The following is a 27253-nucleotide window of genomic DNA, read 5'->3' as shown; positions in this document are numbered from 1 at the left end:
TCAGCGAGCAAACGCGATAATTCCCGATATTTTGGATCTTTAAATCTCCACGGCAAATGTCTGCTAAGCATTTCCGCTGGATTGGCACCTCCAGCTCCCTCTTTAATTTACCTTACTTTCTATCTTTTTTTTTGCCTGAAAATCTAGGTCGCTGTGCTTCACGGTCATCCCGACTGGCACAATAAATTGCAGATCAAAACCTGGCCGTTTTCTATGTTTTTAACGGGTGGGAAAGTGCGTGTTTTCCCATCCACTAACATGTACCGGATGTCTAGCATGTCCTCCACTTGAAATCACCCTGTGAAATCACCCAATACTTTTTTTTCTCGTCTAGTATGAAATCAGAATTTAAAATTGTTGGGTGGATTTGAAGGACTGGAGATTATTAACACAGAATGATAATTTCCTATGAAATTAAACCTCCCACCTCCCAGAGAAGTGGCACTAGTGTTTTGTTGGTTTAAACCAGCATCTGCAGTTCCTTCTCATAAACTTGTGTTTTATTGTAATATGTCCCAGATAGAACAATGACATTCATTGTGAAGATAGGTCTGAAGAAGGGTCTCGACCCGAAACGTCCCGTATTTCTTATCTCCAGAGATGCTGCCTGCCCCGCTGAGTTAATCCAGCATTTTTGTTTGTGTCCTGTCCTGCTCTGAGCAAAGATCCTATAGCGAGCTGCAGGATCTTTGGTTATGAGTGCGTCCGGGCTTTAGGACCCGGCCGGCGCAGTTTGTAGCAAAAAACGTCGGCTGCATTTGAAAGACTGCAAATGATTTGCAGATTCAGTCTCTGGACGAATACAAATACTAAGGCACTAAGTGCAGCGGGTTGTTTCAAGTGTGTCTGTGTGCGGACAAGGCGTGTGTGGCTGCAAGCAGGAGGAAGGTGGCGAGGGGAGAGACACTTACAGTGTGAGTACACCGGGATTAGCTCTGCTAAATGTCCCATTGTTAGTAGTAGTACATGCCTTTGTAACCGGGGCTGTGAGCCGGGGGCTGCTTTCAGCCTCACTGTCCAGTAAAGACTCCGCTCTAGTATCTTTGCTGTCCAGTATTATCCCATGCATTTGAGATCAACCTGCCCGTGTAAAAGTCACATAATCAGCTCAACAAACAAAACCAAATGCATATATATATATATACACACACTAGTTTTCCTATATATATATATATAATATATTCAGCTAGTTTGCATATATATATATATATATATATATATATATATATATGAAAAATAGCTGAATATATTATATATATATATAGGAAAACTAGCTGAATATATTATATATATAGGAAAACTAGTTGAATGTATTATATATATATATATATATATATATATATATAGGAAAACTATCTGAATGTATTATATATATATATATATATATATACACAAATATATATATATACATATATATATATATATAAACATATATGAATATATATTATATATATATATATATATATATATATAAAAAACTAGCTGAATATATTATATATATATATATAGATATATATATATATATATATATAGGAAAACTAGCTGAATATATTTCTCTCTCCCGAGTACATGTCATAATTAGGAAGGGTCTCGACCTATGGTATATACACACACTGAATGTTTATCTCCTGTTCTGTATTATGTTGTGCTGCAGCAAGCAAGAATTTCATTGCCCTATCTGGGGCATGATAATAACCTTGACTTGACTTGACCTGAATCGTCGCCTCTCCACGTTCTGACAACGCCCAGAGTGATTGTCGGCTGCCCTCTCCTCACCTTGGAGGACTTACACAGTTCCCGCTGCATCAAAAAATCCCAGAGTATTATAAAGGACATTTCCCACCCTGGACACTCCCTGTTTGAACTGTTGCCGTCAGGCAGACGGTACAGATCTACAAGGACAAGGACAAGGACAAACAGACTTAAAAACAGTTTTTACCCCACTGCTATAAAGGCACTAAATGTAGCCGCCAAGGAACGCAGGGGCGATACATACTAAGGGACTGTGGTACACTGTGAAATCGACAGAAGGATGGAGGGTTGCGGCTATTTTCATGATATTTATTTTAGTAGTTTATCTTTTTTTTAAATATTTTACCTTGTATGTATCGTTAGCTTTTAGAAATGTTTGAATGGTGCACTGACTGGCTGACATTTTTAAATTTCGTTGTATATGGTTCATGTTACAATGGCAATAAAGAAACTATTCTATTCTATTCAGAGATGCTGCCTGACCCGCTGTGTTACTCCAGCTTTTTGTGTCTATCTTCGGTTTAAACCAGCATCTTCAGTTCCTTCTTCAACAAATACTTTAATCTCACCGGGTCTTTACAGATCAGTATAGTTGATGTGAGTAGATCTTCAAATCAATTCTTACACCTATCACTTGCCAGGCTTTGTGCCCCCAATCCCCACCTCTCCAGATGTCTCTCCTCCTCCCACAATCAGACTGACCCGCTGACTGACTGAGTTACTCCAGCACTCTGTGAAACGTCACCTATCCATGTTCTCCACAGATGCTGCCTGACCCGCTGAGTTACTCCAGCACTCTGTGAAACGTCACCTATCCATGTTCTCCACAGATGCTGCCTGACCCGCTGAGTTACTTAAAAACGCACTCGATTTAAATGATCCCCTCGCCCATGTTACGCGATTAAAATCTAAAAGAGATACTGTTCGCTAAAACACTTGTTTGTGTGAATCACCACCAAACCAACAGATGTGTAGATGACAACACATTTCATACAGGTATGGACATGTTTCCGATTGTTCTAGTTGTCGGGCATTAAATACACTATTCAATCCTTATGCTGTGTGTCTCCCATCTTCCCAAGGGACTGGGGAATATGCGATTCTAAATGCTTTCATTGAAGTAGAGGCAGAGAGAGGAAAGGGGTGACAGTGCTGTAGAATTCCAGATTAACAGCACCAATGTCGTGCCGAATGGCCTACTCCTGCACCTATTGTCTATTGTCTATTGACTGTTTCCCAGATAGACACAAAAAATGCTGGGGTAACTCAGCGGGTGAGGCAGCATCTCTGGAGAGAAGGAATGGGTGACGTTTCAGGTCGAGACCCTTCTTCAGACTGTTATGCCCCTGTCCCACTTAGGAAACCCGAACGGAAACCTCTGGAGACTTTGAGCCCCACCCAAGGTTTCCGTGCGGTTCCTGGAGGTTCCCGGAGGTTTTTGTCAGTCTCCCTACCTGCTTCCACTACCTGCAACCTCCGGGAACCGCACGGAAACCTTGGGTGGGGCGCAAAGTCTCCAGAGGTTTCCGTTCAGGTTTCCTAAGTGGGACAGGGGGCATTACATTCAGCATATCCTCTCCTGATATTGAAGCCAAATTTTGTTTTCATCCAAAATATAGAGCTGCTTAGCTTTAAACTTCATCAATGTAATTAATGCTCTTGTTGCTGGAGGCAACATAACAACAGTGTAACAGTGATTGATTGAAACAGGTCTGCTCTACCAGGTCTGCTCCGATCGCCCCATACACGAGAACTATCCTACACCCACTAGGGACAAGTTACAATTTACACCAAGCGTAAGCCCACGCAGGTCACGGGGAGAACGTACAAACTCCGTCCAGACAGCACCTGTAGTCAAGATCGAACACCGGTCTCTGGCGCCGTGAGGCAGCGACTACCGCTGCGCCACCGTGCAACGTGACTCTCCAAAGGCTGGCAAATGTGTCGGAAGGAACTGCAGATGCCGGTTTATACCCAAGATAGACACAAAATGCTGGAGTAACCCGGCGGGTCAGGCAGCATCTCCGGAGAGAAGGAATAGGTGACGTGTTGGGTCTTTTGACACCTCTTCAGACAGAAAGATAGAGGCCAGAACAAAACAGGGTCGGCAACAGACGACCTCAGGAAGGGTGGAGCCCACAATGGCCCATTGTTGGCGGGGAAAGATGTGCTCATGAGAGGGATGCAAGGATACGAGCTACATTGAGCAGAGCAGCATCTGAAGAAGGGTCCCGACCCAAATCGTCACCTATCCATGTTCTCCACAGATGCTGCCTGACCCGCTGAGTTACTCCAGCACTCTGTGTCTTGCCTTGGTAAACCAGCATCTGCAGTTCCTTGTTTCGCGCCACACCGTATTTTGCGTTTGTCAGTTGGATATTTCTTTTTGTTTTTCTCTCTCTTTGTCGAGTTGCCCACTTTTAATTGCAAACATGCTGAATAAAGCAGAGCAGTTCCGTGCGGTTTCCTGTGGTTACCACAGACGTCATCTTGCAGCAGTAGTGTGGGCCTGGATTTGAATATAAACAATCTGCAAAAACAAGTACAAATCCTTAGCTGTGGTCTCCTTTCAAAGCCCGACAGTGCTCAGTCGTCATGCATTCCGTGTCTGTCAAATTCTACATTCCTATGTTAAATTGGTGGAGTTTTATCAGTACGAATGTCAGGCCAACTGTGCCAAGACCGTTATATACAGCATATCCTGTCCTGGTTTGAAGCTGAATTTTATGTTTTTGACTTCCTCAATGTTAAGTAAAGCTCTTACAACTGGAGGAGAACTTGCGCATTGCACCGTTACACACATTGGTTAATTGAAAACAAAATGCTAGAGTAACTCAGCGGGACAGGCAGCAACTCTGGAGGGAAGGAATGGGTGACGTTTCGGGTCGAGACCCTTGGACCTGAACTTTGGACTTTTGTGTTTTGGACTATATATCATAGAAACATAGAAAATAGGTGCAGGAGTAGGCCATTCGGCCCCTCAAGCCTGCACCGCCATTCAACATGATCATGGCTGATCATCCAACTCAGTATCCCGTACCTGCCTTCTCTCCATACCCCCCGATCCCCTTAGCCACAAGGGCCACATCTAACTCCCTCTTAAATATAGCCAATGAACTGGCTTCAACTACCCTCTGTGGCAGAGAGTTCCAGAGATTTACCACTCTCTGTGTGAAAAATGTTTTTCTCATCTCGGTCCTAAAGGATTTCCCCCTTATCCTTAAACTGTGACCCCTTGTCCTGGACTTCCCCAACATCGGGAACAATCTTCCTGCATCTAGCCTGCCCAACCCCTTAAGAATTTTGTAAGTTTCTATAAGATCCCCTATCAATCTTCTAAATTCTAGCGAGTACAAGCCGAGTCTATCCAGTCTTTCTTCATATGAAAGTCCTGACATCCCAGAAATCAGTCTGGCGAACCTTCTCTGTACTCCCTCTATGGCAAGAATGTCTTTCCTCAGATTTGGAGACCAAAACTGTACACAATACTCCAGGTGTGGCCTCACCAAGACCCTGTACAACTGCAGTAGAACCTCCCTGCTCCTATGCTCAAATCCTTTTGCTATGAATGCTAACACACCATTCGCTTTCTTCACTGCCTGCTGCACCTGCATGCCTGCTTTCAATGACTGGTGTACCATGACACCCAGGTCTCATTGCATCTCCCCTTTCCCTAATCGGCCACCATTTAGATAATAGTCTACTTTCCTGTATTTGCCACCAAAGTGGATAACCTCACATTTATCCACATTATACTGCATCTGCCATGCATTTGCCCACTCACCCAGCCTATCCAAGTCACTTTGCAACCTCCTAGCATCCTCCTCACAGCTAACACTGCCCTCCAGCTTTGTGTCATCCGCAAACTTGGAGATGTTGCATTCAATGGGGGAATTAATAGGGTATTTTCCTCAACGTAGGGGAATCAAGAACCAGAGGAGATAGGTTTAAATGAGAGGTGAAAGATTTAATGGGAATCTGAGGGGCAACCTTTTAACTCGGAGGGTGGTGGGTGTATGGAACGAGAGGAGGTAGTTGAGGCAGGGACTATCACAGCTTTTGAAAGACAATTCAATTCACTTCCAGTTTTAGTTTATGCTAGCATGTGCTGTATCAATCAGGGTGCAGTGAAAAGCTTTTGTTGTGTGCTAACCTGTCGGCAGAAAGACAATACCGGATTATAATCGAGCCCCGCACAATGTACAGATACATGATAAGGGAATAACGTTTAGTGCAAGGTAAAGCCAGCAAAGTCTGGTCAATGATAGTCCGAGGGTCACCATTGAGGTAGATAGTAGTTCAGGACCGCTCTCTGGTTGTGGTAGGATGATTCAGTTGCCTGATAACAGCTGCTGGGAAGAAACTGTCCCTGAATCTGGAGGTGTGTGCGTTTTCACACTTCTGTACCTTTTGCCCGATGGGAGAGGGGAGACGAGGGAGTTCTGGGGTGCGACTGGTCCTTGATTATGCTGCTGGCCTTGTGTGTGGCTGCGTGTTTAAATCACGTCGGGGTCACCAGTTGTAGAATCTACCGAACCCCATGGCAGAAAGCAAAGAACAAACGACACACTTAGCTGAGCCAGACATTTGTGTTACATTTATTCCAGAAGCCCCTTTTGCCTACAATCTCACCATTCGTAACCCGTGTGTAGATGAGGCCAATTAGTGGGTCTGATCGTGGAGTTGTGGCTGGACCTTCTCGTGAGGCTGCTGGTGAGTCGCCAATGGTGACGGCTGTATACAAAACCAACTGTCACACCGAGGCAGCGTGAGGTATAAATGGAGTCAATAGAAGGGAGGTTGGTTTGTGTGACGGTCTGGTTTACGTCCGCAATTCGCTGTAATTTCTTGCGGTCTTGGATGGAGCTGTTCCCAAACCAAGCTGTGATACATCCCGATAAAATGCTTTCTACACTTGATAGACACAGAGTGTTGGAGTATCTCAGTGGGTCAGGCAGCATCTGTGGAGAACATGGATAGGTGACGTTTCACAGAGTGCTGGAGTAACTCAGCAGGCCAGGCAGCATCTGTGGAGAACATGGATAGGTGACGTTTCACAGAGTGCTGGAGTAACTCAGCGGGCCAGGCAGCATCTGTGGAGAACATGGATAGGTGACGTTTCACAGAGAGCTGGAGTAACTCAGCGGGTCAGGCAGCATCTGTGGAGAACATGGATAGGTGACGTTTCACAGAGTGCTGGAGTAACTCAGCGGGCCAGGCAGCATCTGTGGAGAACATGGATAGGTGACGTTTCACAGAGTGCTGGAGTAACTCAGCGGGTCAGGCAGCATCTGTGGAGAACATGGATAGGTGACGTTTCACAGAGTGCTGGAGTAACTCAGCGTGTCAGGCAGCATCTGTGGAGAACATGGATAGGTGACGTTTCACAGAGTGCTGGAGAAACTCAGCGGGTCAGGCAGCATCTGTGGACCAAAAGGATGGGTAATGTTTTGGGTTGGGACCCTTCTTCTGACTGCTCAAAGATACTTTAAAAGCTACTTGGACATATACATGGGTTGTGAGGGATATGAACCAAATGCAGGCACATGGATTATCACTCTATTCGATAGTTGCTCCTTGTGTCTGAGAACCAGGGAATATGTTAATAAAACCAATAACATGTAAAGAAAGTATTTTTTTAGAGCAAACTAAATGACCACATCTGGAGTATTGTGTACAGTTTTGGTCTCCTAATTTAAGGAAGGACATCCTTGTGATTGAGGCAGTGCAGCGTAGGTTCACGAGATTGATCCCTGGGATGACGGGACTGTCATATGAGGAAAGATTAAAAAGACTAGGCTTGTATTCACTGGAGTTTAGAAGGATGAGGGGGAATCTTATAGAAACATATAAAATTATACTGGACTGGACAGGCTAGGTGCAGGAAAAATGTTCCCAATGTTGGGCGAGTCCAGAACCAGGGGCCACAGTCCTAGAATAAAGGGGAGGTAATTTAAGACTGAGGTGAGAAAAAACTTTTTCACCCAGAGAGTTGTGAGTTTATGGAATTCCCTGCCACAGAGGGCAGTGGAGGCCAAGTCACTGGATGGATTTAAAATAGAGTTAGATAGAGCTCTAGGGGCTAGTGGACTCAAGGGATATGGGGAGAAGGCAGGCATGGGTTATTGATAGGGAACGATCAGCCATGATGACAATGAATGGCGGTGCTGGCTCGAAGGGCCGAATGGCCTCCTGCACCTATTTTCTATGTTTCTATGTTTCTACGACTGTGGAATTGGGATTGCATTCATGGGATTTGTTGTGAAATTGGGGAAAGCTTTCCCCCCCCCCCCCCCCCCCCCCCCCGTAAATGGTTAGAACGTGGAGCTTGTTGCCACACTGGGGGCTCGCAATGTCCGGCAGAGATGTACTTAAGAGCAAATAGAATGAGATGAGACATGAGAGACAAGGATGTGAAATAATACGTTAATAGGGCTTTAGGAGAGTGAATAGAATTAGTCCTTGTGAAGCATAAACATCAGCTTTGGATCAGCTTTGGGGCTAGATGCCTGTTTGTGCGATTTAATGAGTGCAATGAATGCACTAGAATTTAGGCTTAGAGGTATTATTGTCAGATGTACCGAGATGCAATGAAGAGCTAAACTGAGAAGCTTTGTTTTGCACGCTGTCCGAACAGATCCAGTAATACCGTACATAATTACAATCAAGTCAAACTCCAGTACAATAGGTGGAGCAAAGGGGAAGATACAGAGTGCAGGATATAGTTCTCAGCATTGTAGCGCACCAGTTCCACAGACAAAGTCCAATGTCCGCAATGGGGTAGAGGTGAATCGGACAGTACCCTAGCTTATGGAAGGGTCGTTCACCTCTCTTCACAAGGTTGAGTCCCGGGATGGCGGGACTGTCATATGCTGAGAGAATGGAGTGACTGGGCTTGTATACTCTAGAATTTAGGATGAGAGGGGTCCTTATTGAAACATATAAGGGTTTGGACACGCTAGAGGCAGGAAACATAGATACATAGAAAATAGGTGCAGGAGTAGGCCATTCAGCGCTGTGAGGCAGCAACTCTACCGCTGTGCCACGCTGTCCAGGTTTTCAAGCTCCTGAGGGCATAGCAAAAGGATTTGACTATAGGAGCAGGGAGGTTCTACTGCAGTTGTACAGGGTCTTGGTGAGACCACACCTGGAGTATTGCTTACAGTTTTGGTCTCCTAGTCTGAGGAAAGACATTCTTGCTGTAGAGGGAGTACGGAGAAGGTTCACCAGACTGATTCCTGGGATGTCAGGACTTTCATATGAAGAAAGACTGGATAGACTAGGCTTGTACTCGCTAGAATTTAGAAGATTGAGGGGGGATCTTATAGAAACTTACAAAATTCTTAAGGGGTTGGACAGGCTAGATGCAGGAAGATTGTTCCCGATGTTCGGGAAGTCCAGAACAAGGGGTCACAGTTTAAGGATAAGGGGGAAATCTTTTAGAACCGAGATGAGGAAAACATTTTTCACACAGAGAGTGGTGAATCTTTGGAATTCTCTGCCAAAGAAGGGAGTTGAGGCCAGTTCATTGGCTAAATTTAAGAGGCAGTTAGATGTGGCCCTTGTGGCTAAAGGGATCAGGGGGTATGGAGAGAAGGCAGGTACAGGATACTGAGTTGGATGATCAGCCATGATCATATTGAATGGCGGTGCAGGCTCGAAGGGCCGAATGGCCTACTCCTGCACCTATTTTCTATGTTTCTATGTAGGAGTGAGATGAGTGTGTGGCCAGGGTGATGGGGGTCTCTGATGATGCTGGCTGTCGTTTGGAGGCAGCGACAAATCCCTTTGATGGTGGGGAGGTCTGAACCTGTGATGGACCGGGCAGTGTTCACCACTTTTTGCAATCTCCTTCATCACTGGGAGTCCGAGCTGCCGAGCCAGGCCGTGATGCAACCAGTCAATATGATCTGCGGAAGATGAAGAGAATCCTCTCTGACATACCGAATCTCCACAATCTGACATTAAGCTGGAAAGAGTACAGAGAAGATTTACAAAGGTGTTTTCCAGGACTCAAGAGCTGGAGCTATAGGGAGAGGTTAGGCGAGGAATTTATTCTTTGAAGCACAAGAGGCTGAGAGATGATCTCGGAGATGTATAAAATCATGAGGGGAATAGATCAAGTCAAGAGTCAAGAGAGTTTTATTGTCATGTGTCCCAGGTAGGACAATGAAATTCTTGCTTGCTGCAGCACAACAGAATATGTAAACATAATACAGAACAGGAGATAAAAGTTCAGTGTGCCTATATAGCAAAAGGATTTGAGTATAGGAGCAGGGAGGTTCTACTGCGGTTGTACAGGGTCTTGGTGAGACCACACCTGGAGTATTGCGTACAGTTTTGGTCTCCTAATCTGAGGAAGGACATTATTGCCATAGAGGGAGTGCAGAGAAGGTTCACCAGACTGATTCCTGGGATGTCAGGACTGTCTTATGAAGAAAGACTGGATAGACTTGGTTTATACTCTCTAGAATTTAGGAGATTGAGAGGGGATCTTATAGAAACTTACAAAATTCTTAAGGGGTTGGACAGGCTAGATGCAGGAAGATTGCTCCCGATGTTGGGGAAGTCCAGGACGAGGGGTCACAGCTTAAGGATAAGGGGGAAATCCTTTAAAACCGAGATTAGAAGAACTTTTTTTCACACGGAGAGTGGTGAATCTCTGGAACTCTCTGCCACAGAGGGTAGTCGAGGCCAGTTCATTGGCTATATTTAAGAGGGAGTTAGATGTGGCCCTTGCGGCTAAAGGGATCAGAGGGTATGGAGAGAAGGCAGGTACGGGATACTGAGTTGGATGATCAGCCATGATCATATTGAATGGCGGTGCAGGCTCGAAGGGCCGAATGGCCTACTCCTGCACCTAATTTCTATGTTTCTATAGACCACAGACCATATACACATAATAAATAAACAGATAAAGTGCAATAGGCTGTTATTGTTCAGAGTTTGTTTGATGTTGTGTTTAATAGCCTGATGGCTGTGGGGAAGTAGCTATTCCTGAACCTGGATGTACCAGATTTCAGGCTCCTGTACCTTCTACCTGATGGCAACAGAGAGATGAGTGTGTGGCCAGGATGGTGTGGGTCTTTGATGATGATGGCAGCCTTTTTGATAATGAACTGGGCAGTGGTCACAACTTTCTGCAGTCGGAGAGTAGGTTTGTCAAGGAGGACTCTCTCTAACTTCTCCAGGTGCACAGTAGAGAGCATGCTGACCGGTTGCATCGTGGCTTGGTTCGGCAACTTGAGCGCCCTGGAGAGGAAAAGACTACAAAAAGTAGTTAACACTGCCCAGTCCATCATCGGCTCTGACCTCCCTTCCATCGAGGGGATCTATCGCAGTCGCTGCCTCAAAAAAGCTGGCAGTATCATCAAAGACCCACACCATCCTGGCCGCACATTCATCTCCCTGCTACCTTCAGGTAGAAGGTACAGGAGCCTGAAGACTGCAACAACCAGGTTCAGGAATAGCTACTTCCCCACAGCCATCAGGCTATTAAACCTGGCTCGGACAAAACTTTGATTATTAATAACCACTTTCTGTTATTTGCACTTTACCAGTTTATTTATTCATGTGTGTATATATTTATATCATGGTATATGAACACATTTATCTGTTTTGTAGTAAATGCCTACTATGTTCAGTGTGCTTAAGCAAAGCAAGAATTTAATTGTCCTAAACAGGGGCACATGACAATAAACTCACGAACTTGAACTTGAACTCTTTTCCACTCCTAGACGTTCAGGTTGCTGAACCAAGCCACAATGCAACCGGTCAGCATGCTCTCTACTGTCCACCTGTAGAAGTTCCAGAGAGTGCTCCTTGACATTCCGACTCTCCGTAATCTTCTCAGGAAGTAGAGGTGCTGATGTGCCTTCTTTATAATTGCTTCAGTGTGCTGGGACCAGGAAAGATCTTCGGAAATGTGCACGCCCAGGAATTTGAAGCTCTTGACCCTTTCCACCATTGTCCTGTTGATATAAACAAGATTTACAAAGTGAATGCACACTTTTACCCAGAGTAGGGGACTCAAGAACCAGAGGGAATAGGTTTAAGGTGAGAAGGGAAAGATTTAATGGGAAACTGAGGGGCAACTTTTTCACACTGTGGGCGGTGAATATGTGGAACGAGCTGCCAGAAGAAGTAGTTGAGGCAGGTACCCTAACAACATTTAAAAGACACTTGGACAGGTACGTGGAAAGGAAAGGTTTAGAGGGATATGGGTTGTGGAAGAAATTAATTTAGAGGGAAATTAATGGAAAATGAAATGCAGAGACTTGGCAGATTTGCTTTGAGATTTTATTGCATGATATCATGGAGAGACGGCGCACCAGTTCTCTGACTTCACTGTAGAATTAGCCAACAGTTATACTGTGCAGTAAACAACTTTTGTTAGATACTACTCTATGAAAATATTCTATCAGCTACATGGGTACCAGTTATTTCATTAATCATGACATACTTTTTGCTTATGTTAGTCTGATTCAACAACAGATGGTTAATACAAGTCAAACACATTACAAGGGCATCTTGACATTATGCTATCTCACCTTTCAGGTGGCCCACGCCTCCATCCCCTCTCCAAGCCAATCATAAGCCTCTCAATTACTACAATGTATCTATGCTACTCGCGGAAGGGGACGCGGGTGATCTATTGTAACTCCTCACAGAAGGGAAAACAAGCTTCGTTATCTTCTCTACCATTTCATGTTTACATTTACCATCCACCCTTCAACACATTCCCAGACAAGGGGTAATACGTCTAATCTTACTTTGCCGATTCCCACAAACCTCGACTGTACCTGGTCACCGAGAGATACCAATTGTCACATACAAAACACCCTTTCGTTGCCTTGTTCAATTCTAATCAAGATTAAGTAATGGGCCCGTCCCACTGTACGAGATCACCCAAGAGCTCTCCCGGGTTTAAAAAAAAATCAAACTCATGGAAGCATGTAGAATGTACGTAGCGGGTACGTCGGAGCTCGGGACGTCTCTTAGCGGCTCATATTGAAAAATGTCCACGAGAGCCCCGAGTACCTCCGAGCGGCTATTACCGTAATTCTCCGAGTCTTCGAATCAGTGGAAACTCGGGAGAACTCTTGAATTAACTCGTGCAGTGGGACAGCCCCATTAGGAAGGATATTAATGTTTCTTCATCATGGGCCAAAAGCTATTAGTAGGGGTGTCAGGAGTTATGGGGAGAAGGCAGGAGAATGGGGTTGAGAGGGAGAGATAGATTAGCTGTGATTGAATGGTGGAGCAGTCTTGATGGGCCGAATGGCCTAACTCTGCTCCTACCACTTATGATCATGAACATGAATGCGAGCTAATGGGAGTAGCTTAGATGGGCGTCTTGGTCGGCATGGACGAGTTGGGCTGAAGGGCCTGTTTTCGTGGCGTTTGACTATGCTTTCATTAATTCAAACAAGCTGTGCGACTTTGAAAACATTGCTGGAATAAAAGGCAGACAACCGGGGAAGTTGAGCAGCTTCAGTCTGAGCAGCTTTTGTCAGATGTTGTCTGATAGGAAATGACCCCAGTGTACGTCAGTCCATGGGAATGTGCAACTGTTCTATAAATAAAAATCACGTTAGGTACTGGGGAATTTGATGCTGTGTTTGAAAAGTCCTCAACACAGCGGTACTATTGTTCCACTGTAGATGTGGAGGAAGGAACTGCAGATGCTGGTTTAAACTAAAGATAGACACAAAATGCTGGAGTAACTCAGCGGGACAGGCAGCATCTGAAGGAGGGACATCACCTATTCTTTTTCTCCAGAGATGTTGTCTGATCGCTGAGTTACCCCAGCTTTTTGTGTCTATCTTCAGTTCCACTTTAGATATCTGACTTGCGTCACTCTGTTTACGAAACTGCATGCCAATCCTTGAGATTGTTCTCAAGAAGGAACTGCAGATGCTGGAAGATCGAAGGTACACAAAGTTGCTGGAGAAACTCAGCGGGTGCAGCAGCATCTATGGAGCGAAGAAAATAGGCGACATTTCGGGCCGAAACCCTTCTTCAGACTGATGGGGGCTCCTCCTCTTCCCCTTTTCCTTCCTTCTCCCTTCCCACCCCCATCAGTCTGAAGAAGGGTTTCGGCCCGAAACGTCGCCCATTTCCTTCGCTCCCTCCATAGAGGCGGCTGCACCCGCTGAGTTTCTCCAGCAATTTGTGTACCTTCGATCTTCCAGCATCTGCAGTTCTTTCTTGAATACAACAATCATTTGTTTTGTTCCCCTTTTAACAGGTCTTCATCCATTCTAGACTGCTGAAGAATAATCAAACAGCAGAAATGTATCCTGGATCACATTATTTGTCAGCCTCGTTACATGGTAAGTAAAACAAAATCAACTTAATAAAGTTAACTAGCATTAAATCCAAGACTGCAACATATTGCCGAGTGTTATGGATGTAGACCAGACCATCACACAAACCAACCTCCTTCCCATTGACTCCATCTACACCTCGCGCTGCCTTGGCAAGGCCAGCAGCATCATCAAGGACCAAACTCACCCCGGCCAAACCCTCTTCACCCCTCTCCCATCGGGCAAGAGGTACAGAAGTGTGAAAACGCACACACCTCCAGATTCAGGGACAATTTCCTCCCAGCTGTTATCAGGCAACTGAACCGTCCTCTCACCAGCTAGAGTGCGGCCTAGACCTCCCATCTACTTCATTGGAAACGGAGCTATCTTTAATCAGACTTTATCTTGCACTAAATGTTATATCCTTTATCCTTTAACTGCACAGTGTGGAAGGCATGCTTGTCATCATGTATAGTGTTTTCACTGTCCGGGTAGCACGCAACCAAAAACCATTTCACTGTACTCGCAACATGTGGCAATAATAAACTAAACCAAACTATTGTTAATATCATGGTCTCCATATTTATTGTTCATAGAGTGATACAGTGTGGAAACAGCTCCTATGGCCCAGCTCGCCCACACCGGCCAACATGTCCCAGCTACACTAGTCCCACCTGCCATATCCCTCCAAACTTGTCCTATCCGTGTACCTGTCCAAATGTTTCTTAAACATTTGGATAGTCCCAGTCTCAACTACCTCCTCTGGCAGCTCGTTCCATACACCCACCACCCTCTGTGGGAAAAAGTCAGCCCTCGGATTCCTATTAAATCTTTTCCCCTTCACCTTAAACCTATGTCCTCTGGCCCTCGATTCACCTACTCTGGGCAAGAGTTATTTTAAGCATCTAAATGTTATCGTAATATCACCATATCGGGGACATTTGTTTCTCAAATGGTTCTGCATGCCTTTGACTAAAATGCCCCTACTGCACTAGTCGCAATTACACACTTTTGCCCTATGAATGAATGAATGAATAAGTTTATTGGCCAAGTATTCACATACAAGGAATTTGCCTTGGTGCTCCGCCCGCAAGTGACAACATGACATACAGTGACAGTTAAGAATGACACATAAAACATTAAACGTTAATAATAAAACATTATTGATTAAACATGTGAATTAAATAAAATATCAGAGCAAAAGGAGGCTGCAGATTTTTGAGTAGAGCTACTACTGGTGGAAAAAAGCTGTATCCCTCTCCTATCATTGCCGTTTATGGTACTACCTCCTCTGGCAACTAGTTCCATACACTCACCACACTCTGAATGCCGAAGTTTCAATAAACAATAGACAATAGGTGCAGGAGTAGGCCATTCGGCCCTTCGAGCCAGCACCACCATTCAATGTGATCATGGCTGATCATCCCCAATCAGTACCCCGTTCCCGCCTTCTCCCCATATCCCCTGACTCCGCTATCTTTAAGAGCCCTATCTAGCTCTCTCTTGAAAGCATCCCGAGAACCTGCCTCCACCGCCCTCTGAGGCAGAGAATTCCACAGACTCGCAACTCTCTGTGAGAAAAAGTGTTCCCTCATCTCCGTTCTAAATGGCTTACTACTTATTCTAAAATTGTGGCCCCTGGTTCTGGACTCCCCCAACATCGGGAACATGTTTCCTGCCTCTAGCCTGTCCAAGCCCTGAACAATCTTATATGTTTCAATGAGATACCCTCTCATCCTTCTAAACTCCAGAGTGTACAAGCCCAGCTGCTCCATTCTCTCCAGCATATGACAGTCCCGCCACCCCGGGAATTAACCTTGTAAACCTACGCTGCACTCCCTCAATAGGACGAATGTCCTTCCTCAAATTAGGGGACCAAAACTGCACACAATACTCCAGGTGTGGTTTCACTAAGGCTCTGTACAACTGCAGAAGGACCTCTTTGCTCCTATATTCGATTCCTCTTGTTATAAAGGCCAACATACCATTCACTTTCTTCACTGCCTGCTGTACCTGCATGCTTACGTTCATAGACTGATGTACAAGGACCCCCAGATCCCATTGCACTTCCCCTTTTCCCAACTTGACACCACTTAGATCGTAATCTGCCTTCCTGTTTTTGCTACCAAAGTGGATAACCTCACATTTATCCGCATTAAACTTCATTTGCCCTCTGGTTCCTATTATATGTTTGCATTCTCACCTACCACCTATTCCCTCTGGTTCTTGATTGTCCTCCCCTGGGTAAAATATTGTGCATTCACCTTGTCTATTCCCCTCCTCCCTTACCATCTATTAAGCTTTTTGGTCTGTTCTCCTGTAGATGCTCAGAATTTCAATAGATGCAGATAGCCAATGTTCCTTGAGACTGCTGGATGTATTGGTTTAAGTCAGTTTGTCTGACCATTTCTTATGACTAACAAAGTCCTTATTGCAGCTGCACAGGTATTTCCGAAGAAGGTTCAGAAAGAAGCATCTCCTGAAAGGATCCTACAAAGGTAGCCAGATGCTCATTCCAGTTTCCCTGCATTATAACACTGTCTATGATGTGACATCTGCAAAAAATGATCCTTACGGGCCTGTCCCACGTAGGCGATTTTTTTTAGGCAACTACAGGTGACTAGTTTGTCGTCACATGTTTGCGGGGATTAGTCTCCTCAGTCGTGGCGTCTTTCGGGTCGCCGCTAAATTTCCAACATGTTGAACATTTTTCGCCGTCAGTGGGTTTGACGCCATTGAGCGTAGCTTGACTTCTTCTGACCTAGGCGCTGTCGTAGGTTGTCACCAGGATGACGTAGGGGTTGTCGCCGATTTCTCAACGACCTGCTCCGACTATGACAGTCACCGGCTGTTGCCTAAACAATCGCCAAGTGGGACTGGCCCGTAAGGAAAACATTTTTAGTTTGCCGGTTAGTTGGGGGCTGATATTTTTAGGGTTGGCTTGCCTGGCCAAATAGAGGCCCAAGTGAAATATAATTTAAGATAAAGGAACTGCAGATGCTGGTTTATACCAGAGCTAGACACAACATGCTGGAACAAGCTGGAACAGTGGGTCAGGCAGCATCTCTGAAGAAAATAACTAGGTGACCATCCGGGGTTAGGACCCATCTTCAGACTCACATTTCGGGTTGGGAGCCTCCTAGATGCCTAAGCGAGTTTTGTTTTTTTGGAAAGCAGTGAGAAATGCTTCTATTTCCAAGGACCAAGGATATTCGGCAAGACTTAATTGACTTAGCAATTTCTATCAGTGCAGTGTAGAAAGCAGTGGAGTTCATAGAAACATAGAAACATAGAAATTAGGTGCAGGAGTAGGCCATTCGGCCCTTCGAGCTTGCACCGCCATTCAATATGATCATGGCTGATCATCCAACTCAGTATCCCGTACCTGCCTTCTCTCCATACCCTCTGATCCCCTTAGCCACAAGGGCCACATCTAACTCCCTCTTAAATATAGCCAATGAACTGGCCTCAACTACCCTCTGTGGCAGAGAGTTCCAGAGACTCACCACTCTCTGTGAAAAAAGTTCTTCTCATCTCGGTTTTAAAGAATCTCCCCCTTATCCTTAAGCTGTGACCCCTTGTCCTGGACTTCCCCAACATCGGGAACAATCTTCCTGCATCTAGCCTGTCCAACCCCTTAAGAATTTTGTAAGTTTCTATAAGATCCCCTCTCAATCTCCTAAATTCTAGAGAGTATAAACCAAGTCTATCCAGTCTTTCTTCATAAGACAGTCCTGACATCCCAGGAATCAGTCTGGTGAACCTTCTCTGCACTCCCTCTATGGCAATAATGTCCTTCCTCAGATTTGGAGACCAAAACTGTACGCAATACTCCAGGTGTGGTCTCACCAAGACCCTGTACAACTGCAGTAGAACCTCCCTGCTCCTATACTCAAATCCTTTTGCAATGAAAGCTAGCATACCATTCGCTTTCTTTACTGCCTGCTGCACCTGCATGCCTACCTTCAATGACTGGTGTACCATGACACCCAGGTCTCGCTGCATCTCCCCCTTTCCCAATCTGCCACCATTTAGATAATAGTCTGCTTTCCCGTTTTTGCCACCAAAATGGATAACCTCACATTTATCCACATTATACTGCATCTGCCAAACATTTGCCCACTCACCCAGCCTATCCAAGTCACCTTGCAGTCTCCTAGCATCCTCCTCACAGCTAACACTGCCCCCCAGCTTAGTGTCATCCACAAACTTGGAGATATTGCCTTCAATTCCCTCATCCAGATCATTAATATATATTGTAAATAGCTGGGGTCCCAGCACTGAGCCTTGCGGTTCCCCACTAGTCACTGCCTGCCATTGTGAAAAAGGACCCGTTTACTCCTGTTCATCACAGCTTGAGATAGACACAAAAAGCCGGAGTAACTCAGCGGGACAGGCAGCATCTCTGGAGAGAAGGAATCAGTGACGTTTCGGGTCGAGACCCTTGGTTTGGCAATTGCTTTGCCCAAGGCCGCAAGCTATTGCAGATAGTTGTGGACGCAGCCCAGAACATTAAACAACCAGGCCTCTCCACAGGTCAGAGATAGACACAGAATACTGCAGAAAATCAGTGGGACAGGCAGCATCTCTGCATAGAAGGAATGGGTGATGTTTTGGGTCGGGACCCTTCTTCAGACTGAGAGTCAGGGCTGAGGAACTCCAGAGATATGGAAGCGTAAGGCGGTCCAACAGTTCAAAGGCGATGATGAAGAAATGTAGAATGGTTCATTGTTGGCTGAGGGGAAGGTGCTGTTGATCAGTCACTGTGTTCACAGTCTATCAGTCTCTCTGTGTTGTTGAGCCACAGTCTATCTATGTGGAGCTATTGCAGATGCCGTACCTGGAGGAAGTTGGCCTGCACATGCGGGGGTTGCCCAGGGTGTGGGGAGTGTTAACAGGGTTTGCGGCTTTACCTGTAATGTTCCATCCTTTATAGTCATTAGACTAGGTTTGGAACTAAATAACATGACATTATATATGAAACCACAAACAGGTTACAAGGAGTCATACAATCAGTAAATTAATCAGGAGGACAAGCTGGGCTTGTACACTCTGGAGTTTAGAAGGATGAGAGGGAATCTCATTGAAACATATAAGATTATTAAGGATTTGGACACACTAGAGGCAGGAAACATGTTCCCGATGTTGGGGGAGTCCAGAACCAGGGGCCACAGTTTAAGAATAGAAACATAGAAATTAGGTGCAGGAGTAGGCCATTCGGCCCTTCGAGCCTGCACCGCCATTCAATATGATCATGGAATCATCCAACTTATCCCGTACCTGCCTTCTCTCCATACCCTCTGATCCCCTTAGCCACACGGGCCACATCTAACTCCCTCTTAAATATAGCCAATGAACTGGCCTCAACTACCCTCTGTGGCAGAGAGTTCCAGAGATTAACCACTCTCTGTGTGAAAATGGAGTAAGCCATTTAGAAAGGCGATGTGGAAACACTTTTTCTCACAGAGAGTGGTGAGTCTGTGGAATTCTCTGCCTCGGAGGGCGGTGGAGGCAGGTTCGCTGGATACTTTCAAGAGAGAGCTAGATAGGGCTCTTAAAGGTAGTGGAGTCAGGGGATATGGGGAGAAGGCAGAAACGGGGTACTGATTGGGGATGATCAGCCATGATCACATTGAATGGCGGTGCTGGCTCGAAGGGCCGAATGGCCGACTCCTGCACCTATTGTCTATTGGCTATTGACAGTGAAACTAGTTATAGAGAACTAGGAAGGGAAAGGGACAGAGAGAGAGAGAGGGAAAGCAATGGTCAATTGAAGTTGGAGAAATCAATATTACTGCTGCTGGGTTGCAACCCGCCCAAGCTTCTCCTGAGATGCAGGCTGAGCCGCTGAGTTACTCCAGTACTTTGTGTTTTGTAATGCAGGTTTCAGTGAGGTTACTCACCCAGGGTTGAAGACCATCTTCCACCTTGGCTGATCTGCCTTAGCACACACTATCCATGTTAACCCATGGTGTCCCTGTACATGTTGCCCATGGTGGTTTGAGTCTTAATAAGATTGGTTGTTTTCTTAAGAAAGGCATGAAAAGCTGTCGTAACTCAGCAGGTCAGACAGGTCTCTGGAGATAAGGAATTGGTGACGTTCCGGGTCGAGACCCTTCTTTAGACTCCAGCTTTTTGTGCCTATCTTCGGTTTAAACCAGCATCTGCAGTTCCTTCCGACACATCGATTGTTATCATATGTAGTCTTTACGCTGACTGGATAGCACGCAACAAAATTGCTTTGCACTGTACCTCGGTACATGTAACAACTAACTAACTTAACCCAATCTAAACCAGTGTGAACAGGTGATCGATGGTCAGTGTGAACTCGATGGGCCAAATGGCCCGTTTCCATGCTGTATCGTTCAATCAATCAATGCATAAGAAGGAACTGCAGATGCTGGTTTACACCAAAGATAAACACAAAGTGCTGGAGTAACTCAGCGGGCCAGGCAGCATCTGTGGGGAGAAGGAATGAAGGCGGGTCTTCTGAAGAAGGGTCTCGATCGGAAACATCACCCTTTCCTTCTGTCCAGAGATGCTGCCTGTCCTGCTGAGTTACTCCAGCATTTAGTTTCAATGAAGCAACATGTGTACCAGTGCACTGTGATTTGGATGTTGTTGCTTGCAGCATTTCACTGATGACCAGTGAGAGTTCCTGTTCACCCTGCCGTCTGAACCCTCTAACCGGCTCGCCCTGCCTGTGCCGCCGCAGTCCCCGGCTCTTGACCAACGGCTACTATGACATGAGTGATGAGAGCTTCATGGACCAAGAAGGGAATCTCACCCTGACTCCATCCAAAATCAATATCAGTTACAAAGAAAATCTTGTGCGGTAAGTGTCGATATTCATAATCAATGTGGTAAATAATAATAATAATAATAATATCTTTTATTGTCAGTGCACATCAGTGCAACGAGATTTAGTATGCAGTTTCCAACCGATGTCAGAAAAATAAAAAATAAATAAACTGCTTCGTGACCATCTGAGGGAGACAGTCCAGGGGGGATGGGGGGCACTCAGCAGGGCCGGTTCAGAGCCACTATAGCTCTGGGAATGAGTCTGGAGGTTCGGGCGTAGAAGGCCTTGTAACATCTGCTGGAGGGAAGTAGCTCGAACTGTCCGTTACAAGGGTGTGAGGAGTCTTTATGGATGCTGACGGCCTTCCTGAGGCACCGTGTGTGGTAGATGCCCTCCAAGGCTGGTAGCTGTGTCCCAATAATCCTCTGCGCTCTGTGGACGACGCGCTGAAGAGCTCGCCTCTCCGCCTCCGTGCAGCTGAGATACCACACAGAGATGCCATACGTTAATATGCTCTCTGTGGTGCAGCGGTAGAAGGTTGTCAGCAGCTGTTGGGGCAGACCAGTCTTTTTTAATGTCCTCAGGAAGAACAATTAAGGGACAGAAGTTTAGGGGTAATATGAGGGGGAACTTCTTTACGCAGAGGGTGGTGGCGGTGTGGAATGAGCTCCCAGTGGAAGTGGTGGAGGCAGGTTCATTAGTATCATTTAAAAATAAATTGGATAGGCATATGGATGAGAAGGGAATGGAGGGTTATGGTACGAGTGCAGGCAGGTGGGACTAAGGGGAAAAAATTTGTTCGGCATGGACTTGTAGGGCCGAGATGGCCTGTTTCCGTGCTGTAATTGTTATATGGTTATATGGTTAACAATCATTGCTGTGCCTTCTTGACCAGCGCAGCGGTGTTGGTGGACCATGTGAGGTCCTCTGAAATGTGAGTGCCCAGAAACTTAAAGCTGGACACTCTCTCCACACTGTCCCCGTAGATGGAGATTGGGGCGTATTCTCCATTATGGGACCTCCTGCTGAGTTACTCCAGCATTTAGTTTCAATGACCCAACACGGGCATCACGCAAAACCAACCTGCCTTCCATTCATACCAGGACATCCGAGGTGTCCTCATTCTTTAGGCAATGGGGGTTCCCCTCTTCCATCGTAGATGAGGCCCTCACACGTGTCACCTCGGTACCCGGTAGCTTCGCTCCTGCCCTTGGGACGCTGGAGTTCAGAAGAATGAGGGGGGACCTCATTGAAACTTACCGAATAGCGAAAGACCTGGATTGAGTGGATGCGGAGAGGACGTTACCACTAGTGGGGGAGCCTAGGACCAGAGGCCACAGCCTCAGAATAAAAGAAAGCACCTTTAGAAAGGAGGACGAATTTCTTTAGTTAGAGGGTGGTGAATCTGTGGAATTGATTATGTACAGTTTTGTACAGTTTGTACTGTACAGTTTTGGTCTCCTAATTTGAGGAAGGACATCCTTGTGATTGAGGCAGTGCAGCGTAGGTTCACGAGATTGATCCCTGGGATGGCGGGACTGTCATATTAGGAAAGATTGAAAAGACTAGGCTTGTATTCACTGGAGTTTAGAAGGATGAAGGGGGTTCCTATAGAGACATATAAAATTATAAAAGGACTGGACAAGCTAGATGCAGGAAAAATGTTCCCAATGTGGGGCGAGTCCAGAACCGGGGCCACAGTCTTAGAATAAAGGGGAGGTCATCTAAGACTGAGGTGAGAAAAAACGTTTTCACCCAGAGAGTTGTGAATTTATGGAATTCCCTGCCACAGAGGGCAGTGGAGGCCATCACTGGCTGGATTTAAGAGTTGGACTCTTAAAGTTGGAGCTCTAGGGGCTAGTGGAGTCAAGGGATATGGGGAGAAGGCAGGCATGGGTTATTGATGGGGGACGATCAGCCATGATCACAATGAATGGCGGTGCTGGCTCGAAGGGCTGAATGGCCTCCTCCTGCACCTATTTTCTATGTTTCTATGAATTAATTGCCACAGACGGCTGTGGAGGTAAGTCATTGGATATTTTTAAGGCAGAGAATGACAGATTCTTGATTAGAAAGGGTGTCTACAGGAATAAGTTTCCTTTGTTATGGGGAAAAGGCAGAATAGGAAACTTATTCCTGTTAAAGTCAACAGCTGCCACATTGTCTAGTTAAGCGGTGGCTCAGGAGTGGGTGAGTGGACAGGAGCCTAAGGGGTAACATTTTACACAAAGGGTGGTGGGTGATGGAATGAGCTGCCAGAGGAGGTAGGATAAAAATAACTCATCACAAATCAGTTCTACCACTTTAATGAAAATCCATCCAGGTATCTGATGAGGGTGCATCTAATAAAATGATGGTGATGGAATGGACTTTAAGGTGAGGGGGGAGAAGATTTAATAGGAACCGAAGCGGTAATCTCTTTACACATAGGGCGGTGGGTGTATGGAACGAATTGCTGGAGGAGATTGTTGAGGCAGATACTATGGCAACGTTTAAGAAACATTTAGACAGGTACATGGATAGGACGGGTTTTGGGTGATATGGGCATTTGACCCATATGGGACTAGTGTAGATGGGACATGTTGATCGGTGTGGACAGGTTGGGCCGAAGGGCCTGTTTCCTTGCTGTATGACTCTATGACCTTATAATTGTAGTAGATCCTCTTTTGGGGACAGCACACACACACACAGAGCCAGCAAGCACTGGCATCATCTTTCGTCTGTCAGGATGATCATGGTTTTAACGGTAAGCTGATAACTGGAGAGAACACAAACCCAAACCCTGCTGTAAAACGATTCTGCCCTTCTCAACTACTTCCTGCTGCCAGCTTTACTGAGGTCTGGGCTGCCTGTGGTTAAAAATAGAATAATGTAATGTGGGTAAGTAAACTCATTGTGAGATCATAACAACTAACTGGTATCCTTACAGTAATGTCTGAAGAAGGGTCTCGATCTGAAACGTCACCCATTCCTTCTGTCCAGAGATGCTGACTGTCCTGCTGAGTTACTCCAGCATTTAGTTTCAATGAACCAACATGTGATACTTCAGTGTTAAACTGAGTTATTTGGCAACTGTCAATTGCAGAGGGTAAAGCATCAACGGTTCCACGACTCAAAAGCACTTGTTGCTGTTGCCAAATCGATTCTTACCATATTACAGCTGAGACGAGTCTTTCTGTCACTCTATCTTCGGTGACAACACAGAGCTGTCGCTCTTCATGCTAAATGCATTTCGTTGTCTCTCTGTACTGGACAATGACGGATCCAGAGAGGAGAGCTATGCTTGGGGCGGATGAGAGGAGTAGCTTTGATAGAAACTCATGGCATTTATTGGACATTTCTGATACAGAGGGTATGACAAACTCGTAACCGATCATCGTCCTTCTGGTGATTTACAACAGCAGAGTCCTTTGTTTGCTGTGTTGATTTACAAGCAAGCCCCAGCTCAATTATCAAAGACCACTCCTCAAACTATAAGATACACATGAATCCCCTCCCCCTTCTGCTGGCTATAAATCTAATTTTTTACAACCCACTCCGATACTCAGCATAACACGGCCATAACTATGTATTCATCTTTATTTCACATCATCTATTGTTACAACGACCACTAAGACACAATACATTTCATTTGCTCAAAAATGTGCCATAGAGAAAGAGCAGATGATTTCTCTGGCCAAAGAAGCGTAGATTCACAACTAGACCATTACCTATTCAGTAATCCATTCCATCAATCACAAAATGATATCAAATACATTATAATTTAACCCCTAACAACACAGTCTATTATCTCTCAGCCTTGAATTCGTCAAACTCAGCATAACCGGCCATAATTGCATTCAAAGCAAAGTGCTAAAAGTTTATGTAAAGAAGCGGTTCAGATTAATGTTTTGCTAAAGCAATGTTTAGATTCATCTGTTCGCTGTATGTGTTTCTTTGTATGTGTTTCTTTGTACTTTATTTCTTTAGGATACATGTGTTTCTGAAAACCTTAAGCTTTCCTTTTGCAAATTACCTAGCTTATATAAAAGTCACTATCCGAGCGGTTCTATTATATAATATTTCCTCACCAGTGCACTGTGATTTGGATGTTGTTGCTTGCAGCATTTCACTGATGACCAGTGAGAGTTCCTGTTCACCCTGCCGTCTGAACCCTCTAACCGGCTCGCCCTGCCTGTGCCGCCGGAGTCCCCGGCTCTTGAGCAACGGCTACTATGACATGAGTGATGAGAGCTTCATGGACCAAGAAGGGAATCTCACCCTGACTCCATCCAAAATCAATATCAGTTACAAAGAAAATCTTGTGCGGTAAGTGTCGATATTCATAATCATTGTGGTAAACGGCCACCATGCAAAACCAACCTGCCTTCCATTCATACCAGGACATCCAAGATGTCCTCATTCTTTAGGCAATGGGGGTTCCCCTCTTCCATCGTAGATGAGGCCCTCACACGTGTGTCCTCGGTACCCAGCAGCTCCGCTCTTGCTCCCCCTCCCCCTAGTCGCAACAGAAACAGAATCCCCTAGTCCTCACCTTTCACCTCATCAGCCGTCACATACAACACATAACCCACCGATATTTTCGACACCTCCAACGGGATCCCACCATTAGTCATCTTCCCATCTTATACCACCCCCTCGACTCTGTCCAGGGACCTCAACAGTCCTGTCAGGTTAGGCTGAGGTTCACTTGCACCTCCTCCAACCTCATCCACTGTATCCGTTGTTCAAGATGTGGACTTGTACAACGGCGAGACCAGACGTAGTCTGGGCGATCATTTTGCTGAACACCTTCACTCAGCCCACCTGGACCAACCTGATGTCCCGGTTGCCAAACACTTTCCCATTTCCACACGGACCTTTCTATCCTAGGCCTCCATTGTCAGAGTGAGGCCAAATGCAAATTGGAGGAACAGCATCTCATATTTTGCTTGGGCAGCTTACAACCCAGTGGAATTCATATTGATTTCTCTAACTTCAAGTAACCCCTGCATTCCCTCTCTCTCCTTTCCTCCCCCACCCAAGTTGCACCAGCTTCTCGTTCTCACCTAGCAAACAGCTAACAATAGCCTCTTTCCTTTGTCATTGTTACTTTTCCTATTAATTATTTGGAAGAGGAAATTAGGAGCAACACTAGCAAGTTTGCGGATGACACAAAGCTGGGTGGCAGTGTGAACTGTGAAGAGGATGTTAAGAGGTTGCAGGGAGACCTGGACAGGTTGAGTAAGTGGGCAGATGCCTGGCAGATGCAGTATAATACAGTTATCCACTTTGGCAGCAAAAACAAGGGGGCAGGGTTAGGTTATGTAAGGGGGAGGTGCAGCGAGATCTGGGTATCCTTGTACACCGGTCACTGAAAGTTGGCGTGCAGGTACAGCAGTCAGTGAAGAAAGCTAATGGAATGTTGGCCTTCATAACAAGAGGATTTCAGTATAGGAGTAGAGAGGTTCTTCTGCAGTTGTACAGGGCTCTGGTGAGACCACATCTGGAGTATTGTGTACAGTTTTGGTCTCCTAATTTGAGGAAGGACATCCTTGTGATTGAGGCAGTGCAGCGTAGGTTCACGAGATTGATCCCTGGGATGGCGGGACTGTCATATGAGGAAAGATTGAAAAGACTAGGCTTGTATTCATTGGAGTTTAGAACGATGAGGGGGAGATCTTATAGAAACATATAATATAAAATTATAAATGGAGTGGACAAGCTAGATGCAGGAAAAAAATTCCCAATGTTGGGCGAGTCCAGAACCAGGGGCCACAGTCTTAGAATATGGGGGAGGTCATTTAAGACTGAGGTGAGAAAAAAACTTTTCCTACCAGAGAGTTGTGAATTTATGGAAATCCCTGCCACAGAGGGCAGTGGAGGCCAAATCACTGGATGGATTTAAGAGAGAGTTAGATAGAGCTCTAGGGGCTAGTGGAGTCAAGGGATATGGGGAGAAGGCAGGCACGGGTTATTGATTGGGGACGATCAGCCATGATCACAATGAATGGCGGTGCTGGCTCAAAGGGCCAAATGGCCTCCTCCTGCACCTATTTTCTATGTTCTATATTTTTTTGCATATCTTGTATTCATTTGTTCTATAACTCTCTACATCTCCGTCTGTATCTCTCGTTTCCTTTTACCCTGACCCCTGAGTCTAAAGAAGGGTCTTGACCCGAAAAGTCACCCATTCCTTCTCTGCAGAGATGCTGCCTGTCCCATTGAGTTCCTCCAGCTTTTTGTGTCTATCTCCCTCCCATTGACATCAACTAGACTTCACGCTGCCTCGGCAAGGCCAGCAGCATAATCAAGGACCAGTCTCACACCGGCCACTCCCTCTTCTCCCCTCTCCCATCGGGCAAGAGGTACAGAAGTGTGAAAACGCACACCTCCAGATTCAGGGACAGTT

At 45.6% G+C, this 27253-nt stretch overlaps 1 protein-coding gene across 3 annotated transcripts in view; it reads left to right on the top strand.

The window, feature by feature from the left end:
- The first annotated feature begins 690 nt into the window (after positions 1 to 690).
- tmem71 (transmembrane protein 71) overlaps positions 691 to 27253 on the top strand; it is a 51303-nt gene continuing 24740 nt past the window's right edge. The window contains exons 1-5 of one of the 3 annotated variants that reach the window (XM_055664712.1): positions 691 to 914; positions 14020 to 14087; positions 16498 to 16558; positions 20692 to 20895; positions 24967 to 25170. In XM_055664712.1, coding sequence (XP_055520687.1) covers positions 14048 to 14087; positions 16498 to 16558; positions 20692 to 20895; positions 24967 to 25170 — 509 coding nt within the window. In that variant the 5' untranslated portion in view covers positions 691 to 914; positions 14020 to 14047. Of the gene's footprint in view, positions 915 to 2572; positions 2749 to 14002; positions 14088 to 16497; positions 16559 to 20691; positions 20896 to 24966; positions 25171 to 27253 lie in introns of those variants that run through there. The other 2 variants (XM_055664709.1, XM_055664708.1) reach the window with 2 other exon arrangements.

The sequence above is a fragment of the Leucoraja erinacea genome, chromosome 43 (assembly GCF_028641065.1).
Source record: "Leucoraja erinacea ecotype New England chromosome 43, Leri_hhj_1, whole genome shotgun sequence".
Taxonomy (NCBI): Eukaryota; Metazoa; Chordata; class Chondrichthyes; order Rajiformes; family Rajidae; genus Leucoraja; species Leucoraja erinaceus.
Note: the sequence above shows the minus strand (reverse complement) of the source record. Positions and strands in the feature narration are given on the sequence as shown.